Raw genomic sequence first — 20,000 nt, forward strand, 5'->3', positions numbered from 1 at the left:
TGAAAGGCTTGATGGCAACCAAGGACATTACTGATTTTAATCATGTGAAATTAGAGCGGAAGGAGGAGATCAGTGACTTGATGGGTGATATCAGAGGGAGTAGTGGGGAGGAAGAGGATTTCAGTGATGACACCAGTAGAGGTAAAGATGATAATGATGATGAGGAGGAGGAGGAGGACGAAGAGGAAGAAGCATTGGAGGGAGCAAATGTTTTAGATATTGGCAACAATAATCTCGAAGAGGGTGAGAATGATAATGAAGAGGAGTCAAGTGAAGAAGAGTCCAGCACTGAAACTGATAATGATGAGAGTACTTCAGGAGAGGAGGAGGAAGATGATGATAGTAAAGTGAATAATCTTCAGAAATTAACGGGCAAGAAGGACGAAGAGGAGGAAGAGGATGAATATGAAGACGGCCAGAGTCATCCTGGTAAGTTTAGTGTTTGTTTTATAGTTACTTGTTTGTCTTTTTTTTCTCATTTGAACCATTTTAAGAATTACATATATTGATCAAAGAAAAAATAGGTTTGATAGATTATAAACCAGTGATACTGGGAGCTGGATTCATCAACATGCAATTGCAGTGCATTTACCGGTGAGCAGTTACCATTGGATTTACCATCGATGGTAAAGTGGAATTCATGAAGAGATGGTAATGCGCCTCATAGAGTTACAATTGTAAATTTACTCATTCTGATGGTAGCCAACAGAGTGATATGAATAGAAATTTTGTGAATAGAACTTTGTTTAACCTGTTTGGATTTGGTTGCGTCATGGGAATCATGGTGCTCAAAACACGGGCGTTGGGGTTACGTAAGTAGCCAACATCCCGGGTATATGGTGTATAGGCTGGGTGCACTCGAACACCCAAGAGTAGTGATAAGACTCTGTAACTCCCCTTTGCAAAGTTATTTTGTGTAAACTTTGATAACTTTATTGCCATTTTCCAATGTCCATATTTGATTTTTGATTTGCTTTATCTGGATTGTAATATTTTATTTTCATTGCACAGACCCCACATCATCTCTCTATGTTGTAAATAACTCAGTGCAAGGGAGAAAAATATGGAACATTTGATTATTTGTGTCACATATCTCATTTTTTCATAATATTCAATTTTACACGATACAACCTGTGCTGCTGGTCATAGTAGCCAGGAGTATGGTGTGCAGTATGGAAATGGCATCCTCCCTGGAGCCGGCGTTCATCAAGTCACTGTTTACGCACTTTACATTCCATATTTGTTTATTGATGGGAATAATGCTAAAGCCCCTTTCTAAGTGCCAAATAAGTCAAATCACACTCCAAGAGGTTTGCGCGTCTTTTCCATCACCCTGGCCTTTGCTCGTGACAGCAAGTTTGTGTCACCTGGTCCACGGCCATTTTCCCCAATGATGGCATGTTCATGTCACCAGCCCCTCGACTCTAGTTTTTCCGTAATGTGACTGCAACATCATTCAGGTCCAAGGGGTTAATTATATCCACTATTTGAGATGTTAAACCTTCAGTGACGTGTACAACTATTGTGATTATGACATAATCGTCTATGATGTAAATACACATATTGATATGCATTGATATTGATATACATATTGATAACAGTAATAAGAAGAAACAAAAGTTGTGCTTAAATATTTTTGGATGAGGTAGCTAGTAATCAGATTATTTCCCATGAAATTGCCAGTGGACTACCCAGGGCTTTGACGATTGATAGATTTACAATTGTAACCCAGTTGGTAAGTTGTTAATGAATGCCACCTCTGTCTGTTTACAGTCATAATTAGAGTTACTTGCCATTGTGTCATATGCTTCCACCAACTGCTTGCCTTATTCCTGGTCTGTCACCTAGCCATATACCTTTATTTATTTGTTTGCTTGTTTTGTAGCTGTTTCAAGTGTTATGTTTTTGTGTCCTACTGTTTACAACTTTCAATATTATTTAATTATTGTAACGACAACTTTTTGCTTTACATGTGTTTTAACTGGGTCTTTATCATAGGTTTATTTTGCTTGATCATTCAAAAGAAATTGTGTATTTACGTTTTACATGAAAATACTTGCAGGGACAGACACACATGCATAAATGATGATGATAATGATAATAATTGTAGTGATAATAATAATAATAATGATAATAATATTAATAATAAAAACAACAACAATAATAACAATAACAATTATGATAACAATAATACTAATGAAATTTATATCAATAATAGTAAGATAATATAAATTTTGCCTAGAATAAGGACAGCTGCAAGGGCCAAAGCCTGTTTTGAATTACTCCAACAACCATTGATATTCCACTGAATTATGTATGTGTCTTTATAACTGTATAAACACACACATGCACCCCCCCGACACACACACACACACACACACACACTCAGGATGGGGCCATAACACATTTACCAGTGATCATTTACCATTGTTTTTACCAGTGGGTGTAGAGTGGGATTCACAAACAAATGGTACCCCGCATTGACTGAGTTACAATCATAAATTGACTCATTCTAATGGTAGCCAACAGAGGGCACTAATAAAGCAATTCCACAAATCTGCTAGTGCCATACATAATCATTCAGGTTCCTTCAGCCAGTCGTAACATGTTAACAGAACTAGACACCGTGAGATTTTCAGAATCTGTTTCAACTGAAACACCATTAAGCATATGTTGAAAGAAAGAAAGATTTATTTAATTATATCAATCATGTGGGATGTTGATGGTTTCCTAACAATTTATTTTATAAGAAAGGAACCAGTACAAACGCTATATTAATATATCATTGTTTACCGCAAACCAAAGAAACAGTCCAAACAGCTTTTATTTATTTCTCATCGGTGTTAAACAAAGAACCAATCCAAACACAATCTTTATTGATTGCCATATATCATCAAATAAAAGAAATATTCCGAACTCATTCTTGCCCATGTGCTTTGGAGTTTATTGTTCTTTGCCAAAATAGTGCCAAACCCAGTTGCTCTACTTGTTTAGCGTTGGTATTGCTTGTTTGTATATCAGCAAGGTGGTGTTTTCTATAGAATTTATTATAATTATATCAGAGAATAATACTTAAAGAGTTCACATGAATATCTGTTCCTTGCACTCTACAGTCTAATATAGGTTTATGTCTACCTGTAATTTGATGAGACTGTTTGGGTTTTATTCTTGCTAGTTGCATGTGAAATTTGCATTGCTTCACCATGTCCATATTGCAACAACTGTTTGGCACCATAATGATTATATCAGGTATAAAAACAAACCAAAAATTGTGCTTAAATATTGATTTTTGGATGAAATAACACGATAACATCGTCTTCCCAGAAGTTACCAGTTCTGTGACCACTGGTAAAATTTACCATGGTAAGTCTGATGGCAAGTTGTTAATGAATAGCACCGCTGTCTTTTTACCACGGTAACTATAGTTACCAGTGATTTTACCATCATAAGTGCGTTCGTTAATCTGGTTCCAGGAAAGTAAACACAATCATACTTATACTCTCTGATGACAGCAAAGTGGTTGGATGCATATTATTAGGGTTCTGAACAAGCAAAGGGAAAGGGATCAACAATTTTCTTTTCATTCTGTTTCTCCAATTCAGTTTCAGGTTTGAAAATTTGGTTCGGGAAGTTTCTTTATGCATAAATAGGTCATCAAGTGCTTTAGCCATCAATAAGTCAATTAGTAGACCAGGGCTCTCAAAAGTTGCTTGTCACCAGTGGCAAATTGCCGTCTTTGGCTGGTTTTGCTGCCGTCTATTTTTCATTTGGTCCCAAAAATAAATCTTTCACCTTCTTGCCTTGTTGAAACCAGTTGCGGATGTTAATTTTATACACTATGCAGGGCTGGCTGCTTATTCATAGCACCATTTCTGCTGTTTTCTAAACATTAGATGATAAAGAAAAAAGATATAGATAATAATTCTCCACCCTTGCACCCTACTATGCTCCATAACTTCGAGGAGCTGTGGTTGACCTACATGATTTTATTTCCCCGTGCTTTAAGTTTTTTTTTTTTTATACTGATATCAATACTGTTGCTATGATTATTAACATTATAATCATTTTAAAGGTATCAACTACACTAACAGGAATATAAAACAAAAAAGGATATTTCCAAATATCAAGGAAAATTACAAGATGGGCAGTATTTGACTTCTGGATGACAAAGCATTTGTAAAGCCATTTATGTGTAAATGCAATTAAAAAACTAAACTCAGAGCGTACGTGACATGTATGTTCATGTCATCCCCATCAGCATTAGGGTAACAAGGAAGTGAATTTTGGGACCTTGATAAGTACAAAAAATAAGTGATACCCAAAACTAGTATAACCAATTGCATTTATAAATTTTTGAGTGATATTCTGAAAAGTTGGACCACAGTTTAGGTTGATTATTTGAACAGCTTTAGAAAGACAACAACACAATTTCTTTGAAAAATAGCATACCTATTAATCCTTGGTTATGGCATTCTCAATTGGAGAATTGGAATTAAAAAGAAACATTTTACCTCTGGTTTTTGACACACGCACACGCACGCATGTTAGCATGTTTTCATACTTATTTTTTTTGTTATTCCCCTTTTTCCTAATGTATATGTGTTTGTGTTTGCTTTTTTTCTCTTCCTTTGGTTTGCCAAGTACAGTTTGATTAAAGATATGCAATTTAAATGTAATAGATACATTAACCTATTACATTTAAACATTTAAGAATAATAAACTTTATATGAAAATCTTTTGCAGTTATGTTATAGCTATTCAGTTTAAATCTACTATTACATTATATGATCTAAACATGCCATTGAGGATTTAGTCTATAGATATTGTTTAGCTACATATAGATGGCTCCTCATAGTATCAGTTGGTATGTTTACTCTGTTGTCTTTTGTGGTTAACCCACTAACGACGGGTGTCCCACATATGAGATCCCAGAAAAAATAAACATTGCTGGGCATCCCGCCAGTGTGACGCTGTATCGGGGCTTGCGCACCTGACGCAGCAGCGGGCAGGCGAAGCTGCCCCGGATTCTGCCCGCTTGCCGATTTTGTAGCCGACCGGAATCTTTTATTTTCGGCTTCAAAATATACCAGCGTTAATTATTAATATTAATTTTATGAAAAAGTATATGTCAGAAATAATGATAATATTAGTAACAACAATAACAGTATTTTAGATTAAAACTTTTATGACAATTTATATAACTGGGCTAAACAAGTGAATTTGCATAGTGTTAGTAAATTACTTTCATGACTGAGTTATTGTGAAGCCATCTATGCAGTAGAATTGATAAAACAAAACTGTAGTGTGCAGTGCATAACTGGTACAAGTGGATTAACTAATTTTAACCACTTGTGCTGAGATAGCATAACATATATACCATATCCACTGGTTTTAGTTTATGAATACCTTGCTACACTCATTCCATCTTAAAGATTTTTTTTTTCTTTTTTCTTTTTTATGTTTTAGAGTAAATAATTGCACTTTCTATTTGGGCAGGAGCTCCTCTAAAATTGGAAAATTTTAGAGGAGTAATTTTCCCCTGATTTACCTAAGAAATATTCTTTTGCTAGATCGATGCGCCCTCTGTATCCCTTGCTCATTGTTCATGTGGGAGGGCTTAGGAGATGGAGACTGAAGCCCAAAAGTATTGGATCGCCATTACAGGGTCGATATAATTTTTGAAGAGGATTTATGTATATAAACACATGCATATAAGGTTAACCATTTTAATCTTCCTCATTTTTGTAAAAGAATAAAAACATTAGTTATCCATTTCAATTCGTTTTCATTGATGATTTTTACTTAAAATAACCAATGCCCTGAAAGACGATTGTACAATTTTTTTTAAGGATTTTTAAAAGGAACAGTTTTGCAGTCAGAAAAGAGTGTAGAGTTTGTGTTCAGTCATTTGCACCCATTATCTTTTCTAAAAAGTGCATAAAAATCATCGGATGTCTAGGTGGTTGGATATCTGTGTATATATATGTAACACCTATGCTACGGTAAAGTCTGCATGTTACACTTTTTATCGGAAATCCCAGGAAAGGTTGTGGTAGCTGTTTCAACTCTATATGAAGACCGTACATGAGACTGAGTTCAAAATTCCTTATAGTTTGATATTTTATTGTGTACTATCATCTTCAACATAAATTGATAGATATCTCATTTATGTTTCCAAAATTCAAAAATCTAGTTACTGGGTGCTCTTCCTATTGAAGTGCTCTTTTCAGTGGAAATGACCATTTTCAAATCAAAACAAATTTGCCAATGGTGGACGGTACTGACTGTTACAGTGAAGTCAAACCAAAATATTTTAATCATTATTAATGTAGTTATTTTTTAACATTAGTCTTCATACTCGGTACACATACATAGCCCTTCATAAGCTGCAACATATTACCAAGGAGTCTTGTTGGTAAGCATATTTCATGTGTAATTTTACACAAAACTTAAATTATTAAAGAAAAATTTCATGAAATATTTCATCTTAAATCATTGTAATATCATATTTTTCTGATATTGGTATAAAAGTGTTCTTTGGACATTCACAATCTCATTTCTGTGCACAATGTTATAATCAAGTGCCATATGCAAGATTGCTACAAGCAAAAGTCCACACAGGTGTACTAGGACGATTCCCTTAACACATATGTGGCCCTAAAAGTACTTAGTCACAGATGAGTCATTTACTAGCCCAACCATCATATATTTATCATTTACTAGCCCAACCATCATATATTTATCATTTGCTTTTATTTTTGCAAATACATTTCATTTATTTCCATTAATATTTTAAATCTTGTGCTATGATGCGACACTTTATGGCTTTCTCGGTAGACTATAATGCACCACTTTATGGCACTACTATAGGTTAAACATAGAGTAATCACTCATTGATACTTTATAAATGCCCAATATCTCTTTTATGTGAAAAGGCAATGTCGAATCTTGCTTGACAACAACTGAATATTTTAAATATTTGATATATTCATATTGAAAGAAAGATTTTAAACAAAGCAAGAATTAAAGAGCGTAAAAATCAAAGCTTGCCTCCAGTAATCTATAAACCAATTAATCCCTAGGATTAGGTTGCTTCACGGCCATTAAAAGGCCCAAAATATGGGCATTAGTTTTATATGAGTGGCCACTCTCATGGGTGTGTGGCTTGTAGGCTGGGTGCATGCTAACACTTATGTGCTGTGACAAGACTGTATGCCTCCCCTTTGCAATAATATTTTCTCTTTTTCTACATAAGCATCTTTAGCTTTTTTGCCTTTTTCTAATTCTATCTTTGTCATTTGATGGTAATAAACTGCTTTCCATACATAGTTTATATCATCCCAGTAGGTAGTCCATAACTTAGTGCAAGGAAAAGGAAATAGTGTAATTGGTAATTTTTGTAATTTTATTATTTTTGGTAATATTAAATTTTCTGTAAAACTACTGGTGCTGCCAGTCATGGTGACCAGGAATAAGATGCTGAGATGGAAATGGCATCTTCCCTGGAGACAGCACTCTTCTGGTCATTGCTCACAAACACTATATTCTACATAAATGCAAAAATCCCTTTCTAAACACTGAATGAATTTCTTCACCCTCCAAGAGGTTTGTACACTTGTTGCGAGTCTTTCCATCACCCTGGCCTTCAGCCAAAATGGTCAGAAGTTCGTATCACCCATGCCAGCAGCCAGATTTTCCCATGATGGCATGTTTCTTGTCACTCACCCGTCAAGCCAAATTTTTTCATGATGTCATGGTCACGTCATCCAGATCAAAGGGTTTAAAATAACCCTTGTTGCTCTTATCAATGGAATGGAATTATCCGGAATTATAATACCGTAAAAAGGCAAGAAAGATTTTCCGCCAAAACTGTCGGAAAATGAACAGATCTCAACAGATCTCGATTCCAGATGTAATCACCAGGAAAGAGTTTAATATATATATATATATATATATATATATATATATATATATATATATTATAATGTACATATATGTATATATATGTACATATATGTATAAATATGTATACATATGTATATATATGTATATATATATATATATATTTTATATATATATATATATATATATATATATATTTATATATATTTATATATATTTATATATATATATATATCTTATATTTATATATATTTATATATATTTATATATATATATAAATATATATATATATATATATATATATATATATATATATATAAATATATATATATATATATATATATACATGTATACATGTATACATGTATACATGTATACATATGTATATATATGTATATATATGTATATATGCGCGTATATATATATATATATATATATATATATATATATATATATATATATATATATATATATTATGTACATATATATATAATATATATATATATATTTATATATATATGTATATATATAACATTATTTAAATGTATACACACATAAAAAATATATATATATATATATATATATATATATATATATATATATATATATATATATATTATTGTTATTATTATTATTATTATTATTATTATTTTTATTTTTATTTTTATTTTTATTTTATTTATTTTATTTTTTTATTATTATTACTTTTTTTTTTTCTTATGAAAAACTGATTAGTGATGCAATTCTGTAGGAAATTGTTGTCTACCTGGATCACATTACAATATTTGGTGTAGTGGACAATTTGTATATACCCTGGAATAGTTAGAAATAGCTTTAGAATAGAAAATTGCATTTCACAGGTAATTGGCAACAAAATTTTACATTGTAGACGGCTGCTCGTGGCCTCCTTGTGCGTTGAACTTAAAGACTTAACATTTAGAATATCATAAGGTATTAGAAAAGCATTAGAAATAACAATTTTTCCCTAATATTTAAGGAATGGGGAAATCAGGTAAGGTTACATATTGTCTAGTAACTGACTTCTTGGTAGCTAAGCACAGTGAAAAGTACAGATACCCACAGTCAGTGGGTTATGACAAATTTCTCTGCAATAACATTTTTATTATGTCTGGTCAGGTGAGGGCTTTAACACTTCTGCCAAGAGGTCATTGCCATCTTTAAGTTTGATGTCACAAGATCATGTATCAGAGTCTACTAACAACACCTCAAAGCTAGAAATACAAGTTACAGCTCAGAAACAGTTCATGGAAGAGATGCAAATGAACCATCAACTCCAAAATCAGTCAGGTGAGTTTATTAACCTTTCAGTTTTTACATGGATTTTGAGAAATTACTTTAAGTGAAGGGGACTGTCAGGTAGATTTGAGTTACATACATTACTAATAAGCTCTCCAAGTACCCCTCCCCTCCCTTGAACTTTTAGGGGGCTAATACCCCATGTAAAAAAAAAAAAATGCATTTTATTTATATATTTTCATATGAAGTAAACAGAAATTTGCTACGCCACCCCACCTCACTCCCTCCAAAAAAGAAAAAAGTAGGGTTGCCTCATCAAAGATACATCACACAAATCATGTATTTCATCATTTCATTTAGAGTTGTTGACTTGTACTTAGATGATATGGTAAGATACTGCATATAAATACAGTGAAGGGCAAATGAAAGGTGCACAACACAGGCAGTAGCATAGTTGCTTACAGGTATTCTGTTTTACCATAGGTTGCCAAGAATCATTATTGCTGTGCTGCAGCTTGCTGTCAGTATGTTATTATGTCAAATGTCACCTAGCTAGTCCAAGCATCTCATCAATATATTTCAGTACAAATGCATTTATGTGTGATATAGGAAATTATGATATTTATGGAATAGTTGTTAAGACAGGCAATGTCAAGACATATGCCTTCAAAGCATCCATACTGTAAAATACACAATGTTTACCAACAATTATTCTTTCTTACAGTTAAATAATTCTTTTGAGTTGTTGACATGAATGTATTATCTGTTGACATATCATATTGTAACTATTATTATTATTATTATTGTTAACAATTATTGTTATTATTATTGCTACAATTATTACTAGTATTAATATAATTGCATGCCGATAGGTGGCAAGTACAAACATGATATGTCAAAACATGACTGGTTGGTTATGCTAAAAATTGGAGCATGTGACACAGTAGGCATTTTTAAGATACAATTTCATGTGCAATAATTATTGAGAAAAGAAGCCATTTATTTTTTCTTGATCTATTAATCTATTTGATATTTTATTATTTTTCTTTTTATATAATTATTTATTTTAACCCACTAGCGACGGTACATTTTTAAGCTGAAAATAATATTTTCCGGGCAGCTTCAAAATCAGTGTGCAGGCGAGTCTGGGAACTTGCCTGGGCGCCGCCTGCCACGGGCGATAAAATCAGAGTGCAAGCTCCGATCTAGCATCGCACTGGCAAAATGCCCAGTAATGTTTACTTTTCTGGGTGTCTCATATGTGTGACACCTGTCATAAGTAGGTTGAGGAAAATAGATGGAAGGGCAGAAAATTTGCATTTTTACATTTCTTCAAATTGGCTCCTATTTGAAGATTTATCATAAAACAAAGAAAAATATAAAGAAAGTTGCCGCTCTTGATTTGAAGAATAACTGTTTGTCTTAGAAAAAAAAGAAAGAAATAAAATGCAAAATAAAAAATAAAAGGTGACTGATATTCATACATTTTTTTTCATAATTTTTACTGTAATTGTTTTTATAAAAGAAAAATTCTTTATGCAAGAACAAGAAATGTACATCTTTCACCAATCTCAAAGAATGTTCGATTCGTAAAACTGGACAGTCCCCTTCAGCCTCGTTTTAATAGATGAAATAACAATGATAGCTAGAAATAATAATGATAGCTAATAATCTAACATTCTACCTAAGTATAGATTGATATATTTAATGAATAAAAGTAGACAGAGATCAGGTCCCAGACCCCCAAGGGGTTTATATTACACAGGTTATTCCCTGTATTCCCTGAAAATGTAATTATGTTCCTGCGAGGTGTTTGGGCAGGCAAGAGGGCCTAGATACACTAGGAAATATATCATTAAGTATATTTGATATGATTAGCTATATATGATTTATATCTATTTGAAAATTATTAAAGCATTACCTAACTAAAAGCACAATTGTGTAAATTCAATAGATAAAACTTGTTTCTCTTTTTCAGAATATCTCTCCAAAATTATAAAGAAGCCATTTTTTCAAGATAACTCAAATATAACATGACAAGGATAACTAAAGTAGGGCCAGAACACAAACAATATTAATTGACAACTTAGGAGTTCCAAGTGGTTATTTTGGAATTTGATAAGTGTTCATTTAAGTAAAGCAGCATTGGAATTCAACATTCGTTATAATATATTTTTTCACATATTACAATATTCAGAACTGACAATAAATGCTATCTGTATTTGCAGAGATCTGTAAACTATATTTTAAGCAGTTATTTTACAAATGACTCATTAAAATAACTTACAATAAGTATCTTCTAAAGAAAAAATGTATTGGATTTTATCAGGTAAAAGAAAAAAAAAAAATCAAAGGAGGGACTTAGTATGCTTGGGGAAGAATTTTCAAAGGTCAAATTACTTATAAGTAACTTTACTTTATTTCCATTTCTGGCCATATTGTTTTAGGTTAGTTTCTGTAAGTGACAGCTTGCTCTTGCCAAAGGTTTAAATGATAAGAATAGCCCAGCAAGCATATTTCATTCAGTACCATAAATACTGTTTAGGTTCATATGTACTCACATAGTTGATCACATCAAATTCATGATGGACATTACCCAGTGCATTGTGAAGTTATCAGAAGAATGTAGAAACCAATTGTGTTACAGGATATCAGAAGATAATTCAAGTTTTTTTGAATCAACAGATAGTCAAGCAGTACCACCCCATGTTGCGGAAGCCATGTTAATGCAGAGTCCACTGGCAACATCGCTCCTACAATCTTTTCTTGCTACGTCATTATGGTTTGGTTCGCCAGAAACTTCAAAGAAAAAGAAGACTGGAGGACAAGCCAAACAGAAGCAGTTGCAACAAGTAATTCATGCTTTTTTTTTTGTAGTTCATTATATAAAAATGAACATTTTGAGTAGAGTATTTATTCATGTTAACAAATTGCTTTATTCTAATTTGTATCTTTGAAATAGTACATCATGTTAAGAAATCTGACTTCTTTTATGTGGGGCTTTAGTTTATTATGAAGGATTCCTTAGTTAACCCTGTGCCACTGGGGATGACATGAATGTACATGCCATGCCAACTGTGAGTTTATATTATTCATTGTCTTTACACATAGATGGCTCCACAAGTAATAAGTCATCAGTGAGCCAGTTATGAGTACCACATGTATCATCTGTTCACCCTTTTTCCTGATTTTCAGAAATATTTTCTGGTATGCTATACAGAGAATTTTGTAATTCTTTTGTAATATTGTTGTGTTTTTTTTCTAGTACAAAAATCAAAATGTTAATTGATATTTTCTGATGCCATCACATACAAATATAAGTATTATTAGTAGAAAAAGTTTATGATTATAGTTAAAATAATTGTGGTTTTCTAGATTTGAAAACAGTGACCCACAGGAGGAGGATACTGTAGATTTTCAGATAGAACTGTAGTTTAGCATGAAGGTTTACCATCTCTGTTTTTTTATTTAGATAATGTGTTTAATATAAAGGTATGATTTTACCATATTTAAATACAATTGCAGGATTCAGATGACCTTACAAGAGAGACCTTAGCAGTTGCTGCTGGATCAACAAAAGATAAAAAGAAGCGTCAAGAACTAAAGAATACTGGCCAAAGTTATGTGAATACCAAGGGAAAGCTTGTAGATGCTAAGAGAGTATGGCCACAGGACTGTAGTAGGTGTGTTCCATGATTTGAATAAGAACTTGTATTTGAGCAAGTTATCTTTTCATGTGCTTTCTGTATAGATATATTTAAGTATTTTGATCTTTCATTTTATTTATTATCTATGATTTATTCTTCTATATTTGGCGGTGTACAAAATTTTCTATATTCACTATTTTGCCATTGTATAAGATGTGACTGTCTATAAGGAGCACTCATAGTAAATGAAGTTAAGTTCTTTGCCTGTGAAAATATCAATGTATAGTATATGTTGCACATGAGGACATTTTCTAGTTATATACTGAAATCTTTTTATTTCATGCTTCAGATGCCCTTTGAAATGTAATGCCAGAATAAGTGAAGAAGATCGGCTTCGTATATTTGCTGAATATTGGGGTTTGGCAGATTATAACTTGCAGAGAAATTACTTGGCAGCACATATGCAACGGGAAGAGAAGTTGGGTCCTAGTGGGTTACTAAGGACTGTTATTCTGTACTTCCTCTCTCGGGACAAAGATACAAAATTACAGGTCAGTAAACTTCCTATATTTTTTTGCAAGCTTATATAATTCCCATTTAATTTCTTGAATTCTTTATATTTTTTGTATGTATTTTCCTTTTCTTTTTCTCTAAATATTTGTTACTCGCTTTTTACTTGCTCTCTCATATACAGATGTGCAATTTTTAAATTTAACTGAAATAGATCACAGGAGGTTGGAAAGCAGTGGTACATCACTACTGACAGACAAGGACAATCTGTCTTATGTAGCATACTTGTTCACACTAAAGCAAGAGCGGACACCCATCACAGTGGGAAGGGAGAAGGATTGGCTTCCCCCAGAAATGGGGGAAGTGACAGTGTGCTAAATGAAGATAAATGAATATTTTAGACTCACAGATATTAAGTTTTAGAATCTTTCATACTATTAAACATTCAAGGTTTATACCTTAAAACAAATCAAATGTAAGTAACCTACCCAGGGGATAAAATAAACGTCAACAATTATTCAGTAATGGCCCTCACAGAAACCCAATTATAAATGATGAAGAAATTGAAATAGAAAACTGATATAATGCATAAAGATCTAGAGGTGGAGTAGCCCTTTACATTAGAAAAGATGTTGCAGCAAAAACTGACATTTGATAGAATATTCAAATTACACTATAAAAGTATTAGGAGTGTTGATCAAGCCCATACAAGAACTCTGGGGTAACAGAAAAGACTCGCCACAAGTGCACAAACCTCTTGGAGGGTGATTAGACTCATGCAGAAGATTGATTTTCAAAATTCCAGTATCATTGTGTACTATCATCTTCTGCATAAGATAATCAATATCTTGCCTAAGACATGATTCAGCTGGCCTTGTCTTCATCTGCTGACTTGTGTCCAAGTGTCCAGACAGGCTTAATGTATCGACTGCTAAAACCACCGCTGTAATAGACTGCATATACCTCTTGCTTGTATAACACTGTGCATAATACTTCTCATTTGAGCAACATGGAGCACAAGGACTTATTCCTTGTTTCATCATAGTTTCCTGGTGTATATTTTTTTTCAAGAAAGAAGGTCAGAAACCAATTTATAGATTAAAAATTATTAACGCTTGTCTGACAAGCCGTTGACAAAAGTGTAGATCCTCAGTTTCAAACGAGCCATTTCTTCTCTGTTTTTGGTAGTAAAATATGAATTTTGTGATTATTAACTCAAATATCTAATATAACATTTGTTAACTTTATGTGTATTGATAATTTCTTAAAGCAAATTATATACAATAATTTTAAATTACACCATGGAAAGCCTGGCCTTGGTCGCCTTATTGCTGGCTCTCCTCAGCCCCCAGATCTTGCACCAAAGTGACGCAATTTGGCCCAGATAGCTGTGCTTACAGCAAGATTTGTGTGTACACAGGACTAGTTGAACAGAACCTTTATATATCCAAAGAATAAAAAATCAGCCTCTGAGTTGTCCTTCATATTGGAGTGCTATGTATAATGGAAATTACCAATTTAAAATCAAAACAAATTTGTTGACAATGGACAGTACCAACCAATAGGGAATTCAAACCAAAATATTGTTAAATTATTTTTTCTTTTATTTTTTAACACTAGTGTTTTGTACTTTGTACACATACAGACTCCTTTATAACTACAGCATATTACCAGGGAGTCTTGATGAAAGTCATATTTCATGTGTAAATGTACACAAAACTTTCAATTTTTAACCCATACGATCCGGATGACGTTACAGTCCTATCATGGAAAATTCTGGGTCAAGGGCTGGTAGATGTGAACATGTCTTCATCAGGCAAATTGGCTGTGGGCCAGGTGATGCGAAGTGGCTGTTATGAGTAAGGCCAAGGTGACGGAAAAAAATTAAAAAGTGGATATAATATATTTAGACCTTACAGAAGCTTTAAAAAAAGTCAACCTTGGACTTCTACTCCATAAGCTAAAGGACCTTGGAATCAAAGGAAAAGTAAAAATATGGATGCATGATTTGCTAGCAAATTGCAAGCAAAAAGTAATCATTAATGGATATTCTAATGAATCAAGTGTTAGAAGTGGAGTATCACCTGCTTTCCTACCCCCAATCCCATGCCCCTTTTTTGCTGTGGGGGTCTTAGGACACAGAGATTTGGGATCCAATGCTGCCTTGGGCCACAGCCATCAACTCAACTAATTTTACACAGTTTTTTCCCCATCCTATTTTTGTTTCCTTCTCTTACCCAACCCCTTCTACTATCCACTTCCTAAGGTATGAGAGCTGTGATGAAAGGATGAAAGGCTGATGTTGTGCCAGTCATGAACTGCCCCTGTTTAATTGTCTAACCCTCACAACTCAATGGGACCCTGAAAGGTGGACTATTTATCTCCCTAATATACTCAAGGCCTACCATGACCTGTAATGAAGAACTTGTACCATTTATAGGGGGCATTAAGGCTTACCCCTTTATCGAGTAGCCCCACTGATTCCAATTCTCCCGGTTCCCCGACACAATCTCATTCTTAATAGGGGCTTTAGGGCTTACCCCGTCATCAACTAGTGTATCTGCTTTCGATTTTGATGGTTTTCTGACCCCTGTCCCTTCTTTGACCATGGCGACCACTGATACTAATACCCCCTCCTCAATGTTTACTGACAACTCTGTCCATTCTGAACCACCTACCCAGATTGTAACTCAACCTCCAGAATGCAGTCCTACCTCTCTCCCAACATTCTCTTCTCCATCTTCATCAATGGCTACCCCCTCTTCCCTTATTACTACTCTTCATCCATATTGTCGTCCCTTCTCTTTCAACAGTGCCACCAAAAACGAGTAGGCAAATTTACCTTTTGCAGTCACTCCAATTGTTCATGCCTTGTCACAGTTACATCTGAATCCTAAGCTCGTTCACTATCTACCCTAACTGACCTTACTGGGAAACTCATTCCTGCCGAACCTCACCCCTCTCTTAACCCATTAACGCCGGTATATTTTGAAGCTGAAAATCAGATATTCCGGGCGGCTCAAAATCGGCTGCCCCGGACTCCGCCTGCCCGCAGCGGGCCACTGCTGCGTCAGAGCATGAGCCCCGATACAGCGTCACACTGGCGGGACGCCCGGCAATGTTATTTTTTCCGGTGTCTCATATGTGAGACACCCGTTGTTAATGGGTTAATACTTGCACAGGAACTGTTTCTATTCCCCCAAATGCTTGTCCCATGTATGACAAGGACTGGTCAGACTCTGAAAATGACTTAGTTTCCTGCCTTGCTGAATATGATACAGTGGCAGTACAGTGTTACACTATTCCTCCCAAAGGTCAATGTAAGTCTCACGTCAATATTGCCAAGATTAGCTTCCACAGACAGGACCTTCCCCATGAGGTTTATGTTGGTGGATTGTCTTCATGTCCAACTTTATCGATCCCTTCCTCATCAGTGTTAGAAATTTAGGCTACTCAGCCAAACATTGTCACTCCACAGCCTGTTGCCCTCTATGTGCCCAACCTCGTCATGACCGTTCAAACTGCCCTGCTTAGTCACGTACATATGCCAATTGTGGAGACTACCATAATGTATTTTTTAGGAGCTGCCTTGCCTATAAGCTTCAATGTGAGGTAGCAGTCCTCAGATGTAAACTAGACCTCACTCTGTGAGGCCAGACAGGAAGTACGACAATGAGATTTTTCTCTCTCAACTTATTCCAAAACAGTCCTTTGCTATGTCCCCCCATCATCCTCACAAGATATTTCTAAATCTCCCCAGGTATCTTTCCCCTATACCCTAAACCTATGTCCTATGTCTGCTCACCCTGTCCCCCAGTCAAATTTATTTTCCCTTCTAAATCCAGATACTCCAATCTCTACCAACTTCCCTGATACCTACCCCTCCTCCTCACATTATTTTTTCGTACCAGACAACCTAAACATTCCACTCCACCCTCTCCTACTACATTCTCTTCTACATCTTCCTCTGCTTCTGTTCCTCAGATATTTATCTCCTCTTCTCCTCCTCATAAGAGAACCTTTGTTTCTCAGTCCTCTTCACCCAACTCCCCTCCAGAAACCCTAGAAGGCATCCCCAAAACTTCCTAAAGATAAGCTTAGGGAACACTCTGCTCCCTCATCCACCCCCCAATCCCTCTGTTCGTACTCCTTCTTTATTTGAAGTGTTTGTTGATATCCATCCTCCTTCTCAAATTCACTCCACCCCCTTCCTCCTACACCCTCCCAACATACCCCCACCCTCTCTCTTCCTCTTCCACTTGAATACTCACTCGAATCCCCCAATCACAACAGTGTCCTTCTCCAGACCCCTCCACTCCAGACATTCTTCCTGATACTTCACCGACTTCCCCAGTCCTCTTTCTCATCCCCTGGATTATTCTCCTCCTACTTCTCCAACACCCACCTCTCTTTTCCTTGAACAATGTCCCTACTCCTTCCCCAGTCATACTGTAGATACACTGCAATTCACACAGTAGCTCTAACCCCTTATATTCCCCCTACCCCTTCCCAAAATACCTCATCCTCTCAACCACCCAAACCAAAACCTCCCCCCAAATCCCATTCTTTTCCACATACCTCATTCTATCAACCACCCAAACCAAAACCTCATTTACTTCCCTCCTTTCCCTTTTTGCTACCATACTTTCCTTTATCACTCTCTGGTCTTTGACATCTAACACCTTCCCCTCTCCCCAGATTCTTCTACTTTTCAACAGCTCTTGCTATTCTTCCTTGAATATTTTTCCTAAACCTTCCCTAGTGACAGATACACACAATTCACTCAGTCGCCCTACCTCCTTAACTCTCCCCTTTCTACTAATTTCTGCTTTAGTTCACTTGTTCCCCTATTTGCCTTTTCACTACCATAATATCCTATAACGCTCTCAAACCTTTGACATCTAACCCGTTTTATTGTAATCTTTAACTCCCTTTCCAACGCAGTATTTTACCATAGTGCTATATGACCTTTGATGTCTAGCACATTTATTTTCAAACATTAAACATTAAAACATTTGAAGCTAGCACAATAAATGAATGGATTTGTAACTTCCTCCAGAATGATTGATAGATATGAAATAGGAAATATGAATTATAGAAATATATTGAACAGTTGGATCCAGATGACATGGGTGTCACATCATGAAAATGTTTGGCTGAGAGCTGAAGTGACAGGAATGTGTCTTCATGAAATATTGTTGCCAAGTAGAAGGTGTCAGGGATATCTTGTTGTTAATGCATTCAGCTCTTGGTGGGCCTTTAGGAAAGGTTGTTGCATTATTTCCATAAATAGATGAAGGTGGAATGTACCATATCTAAGCTATGCCTAGAAGAGAGCCAGCTCCATAGAGGATACTATTTCATGCGCAGTAACCTATTCCTGCCTACTTTGATTGGTGGTATAGGATGTTGAAGACAATATGCAGAGATGATATGGAGTATGTAAGCCTATTGCTCTGATAAAACAGATAAAACAGGTTAAAAGGAGAAGAATAGAAGAAAATATACATATTGCCACTGCTTGATGATTAAGTTTATATTAATCAGCTTTTTATTGCACCAATTCATTATGGGTAAAATATATAGTAAAGTTTGGGGAAGCTGGGGTGCATTAGCATATACCACTCCAATATTGTTTGGCCCAAGGCTAAGCTCATGAGCAGTCATCCTCACCACCAGGAAAAGGGCTTATGATGCGATAAGTCATCACTCAGCATCATAAAGGTTTTCACTGTAGTATGAAAGAATAGCACCCAGCATGATTGGGTTATTACTTTGTCATATTAAATTTTTACTTTTATAATTAGTAATTTTTTATCTTGTTGCAAGAACATCAACTATCACTTACACTCTTGCTCTTGTCAGTTTCTTTTAAGATGTTTATTATGTGCATTTATATTTTAACTTTTTCTTTTAACACTCTAGGCCAAATATGTTTAATCCACATGTAATATATCTTCACAGGTTTGCCGTCAGTTCTTCTTGAAGACTTTAGATGTATCAGAAAAAGCTTCCAGAATTGTTTTGGAGAAAATGGTTCGTGGTGAACTGGGGACTGAAGGAGGTGGCCCAGCTACACCACCATTATTTAGTAATCGTCCACATTCATCACAAGGAGATAATGAAAAGTCTGGTAAAGAAGATGGTGAAGATGATGATGAAGAGGAATTGAAAAGTGATGACTTGTCTTGAGTGATAATAGATCATATATCTGGACCATTTTTGTATGTTTCAACTTGCACTCATCATGTAGTTTATAGTTTTTTGTCATGTCTGAAGTATGAGGTGAAAAGACATCACAGGCTACATGCTTAATAAAGCAAAGGCAATATAGGAAGAGGATGTGTAGTAAAAATTCAAGTAGCTGAGGCTTTCAAGGACCAATAAGTTTTTGCTTGTGCTTTATGATTAAACATTATTTGTACTATAATAGGATTTTGAGTATTTGTAGCCTAAGAAAAAAGCAAAGAAATGTCTAGGGAAATGGGCAGCTCATTTAAGAAACCAAATGGAATATATAAACTCTGTAATGATTTATGGAGATCACTTCTTGTGCTTGAAATTTGCAGGATTTACCATTACATTTATTTCTCATTGAAAGTGGACAGTTTAAACTGTTGTCAGAGTTCAGAAAGTGTATGAGTGGAGCAGTAGTGATATGAGGTTTTATAGGTGAGAGTAGTG

At 34.9% G+C, this 20,000-nt stretch overlaps 1 protein-coding gene across 3 annotated transcripts in view; it reads left to right on the top strand.

Annotated features, from left to right (window-relative positions):
- LOC113824637 (uncharacterized) overlaps positions 1-20,000 on the top strand; it is a 43,723-nt gene that overhangs the window by 23,603 nt on the left and 120 nt on the right. For 2 of the 3 annotated variants that reach the window (XM_070143769.1, XM_027377400.2), the window contains 6 exons: positions 1-429; positions 9,040-9,210; positions 11,845-12,011; positions 12,685-12,842; positions 13,156-13,357; positions 19,281-20,000. The exon at positions 1-429 is cut by the window's left edge and continues 306 nt beyond it; the exon at positions 19,281-20,000 is cut by the window's right edge and continues 120 nt beyond it. In XM_070143769.1, the coding sequence (XP_069999870.1) occupies positions 1-429; positions 9,040-9,210; positions 11,845-12,011; positions 12,685-12,842; positions 13,156-13,357; positions 19,281-19,508 (1,355 nt within the window). In that variant the 3' untranslated portion in view covers positions 19,509-20,000. The remainder of the gene's footprint in view (positions 430-9,039; positions 9,211-11,844; positions 12,012-12,684; positions 12,843-13,155; positions 13,358-19,280) is intronic. The other variant, XM_027377401.2, reaches the window with a different exon arrangement.

The sequence above is a fragment of the Penaeus vannamei genome, chromosome 31, assembly GCF_042767895.1.
Source record: "Penaeus vannamei isolate JL-2024 chromosome 31, ASM4276789v1, whole genome shotgun sequence".
NCBI lineage: Eukaryota > Metazoa > Arthropoda > Malacostraca > Decapoda > Penaeidae > Penaeus > Penaeus vannamei.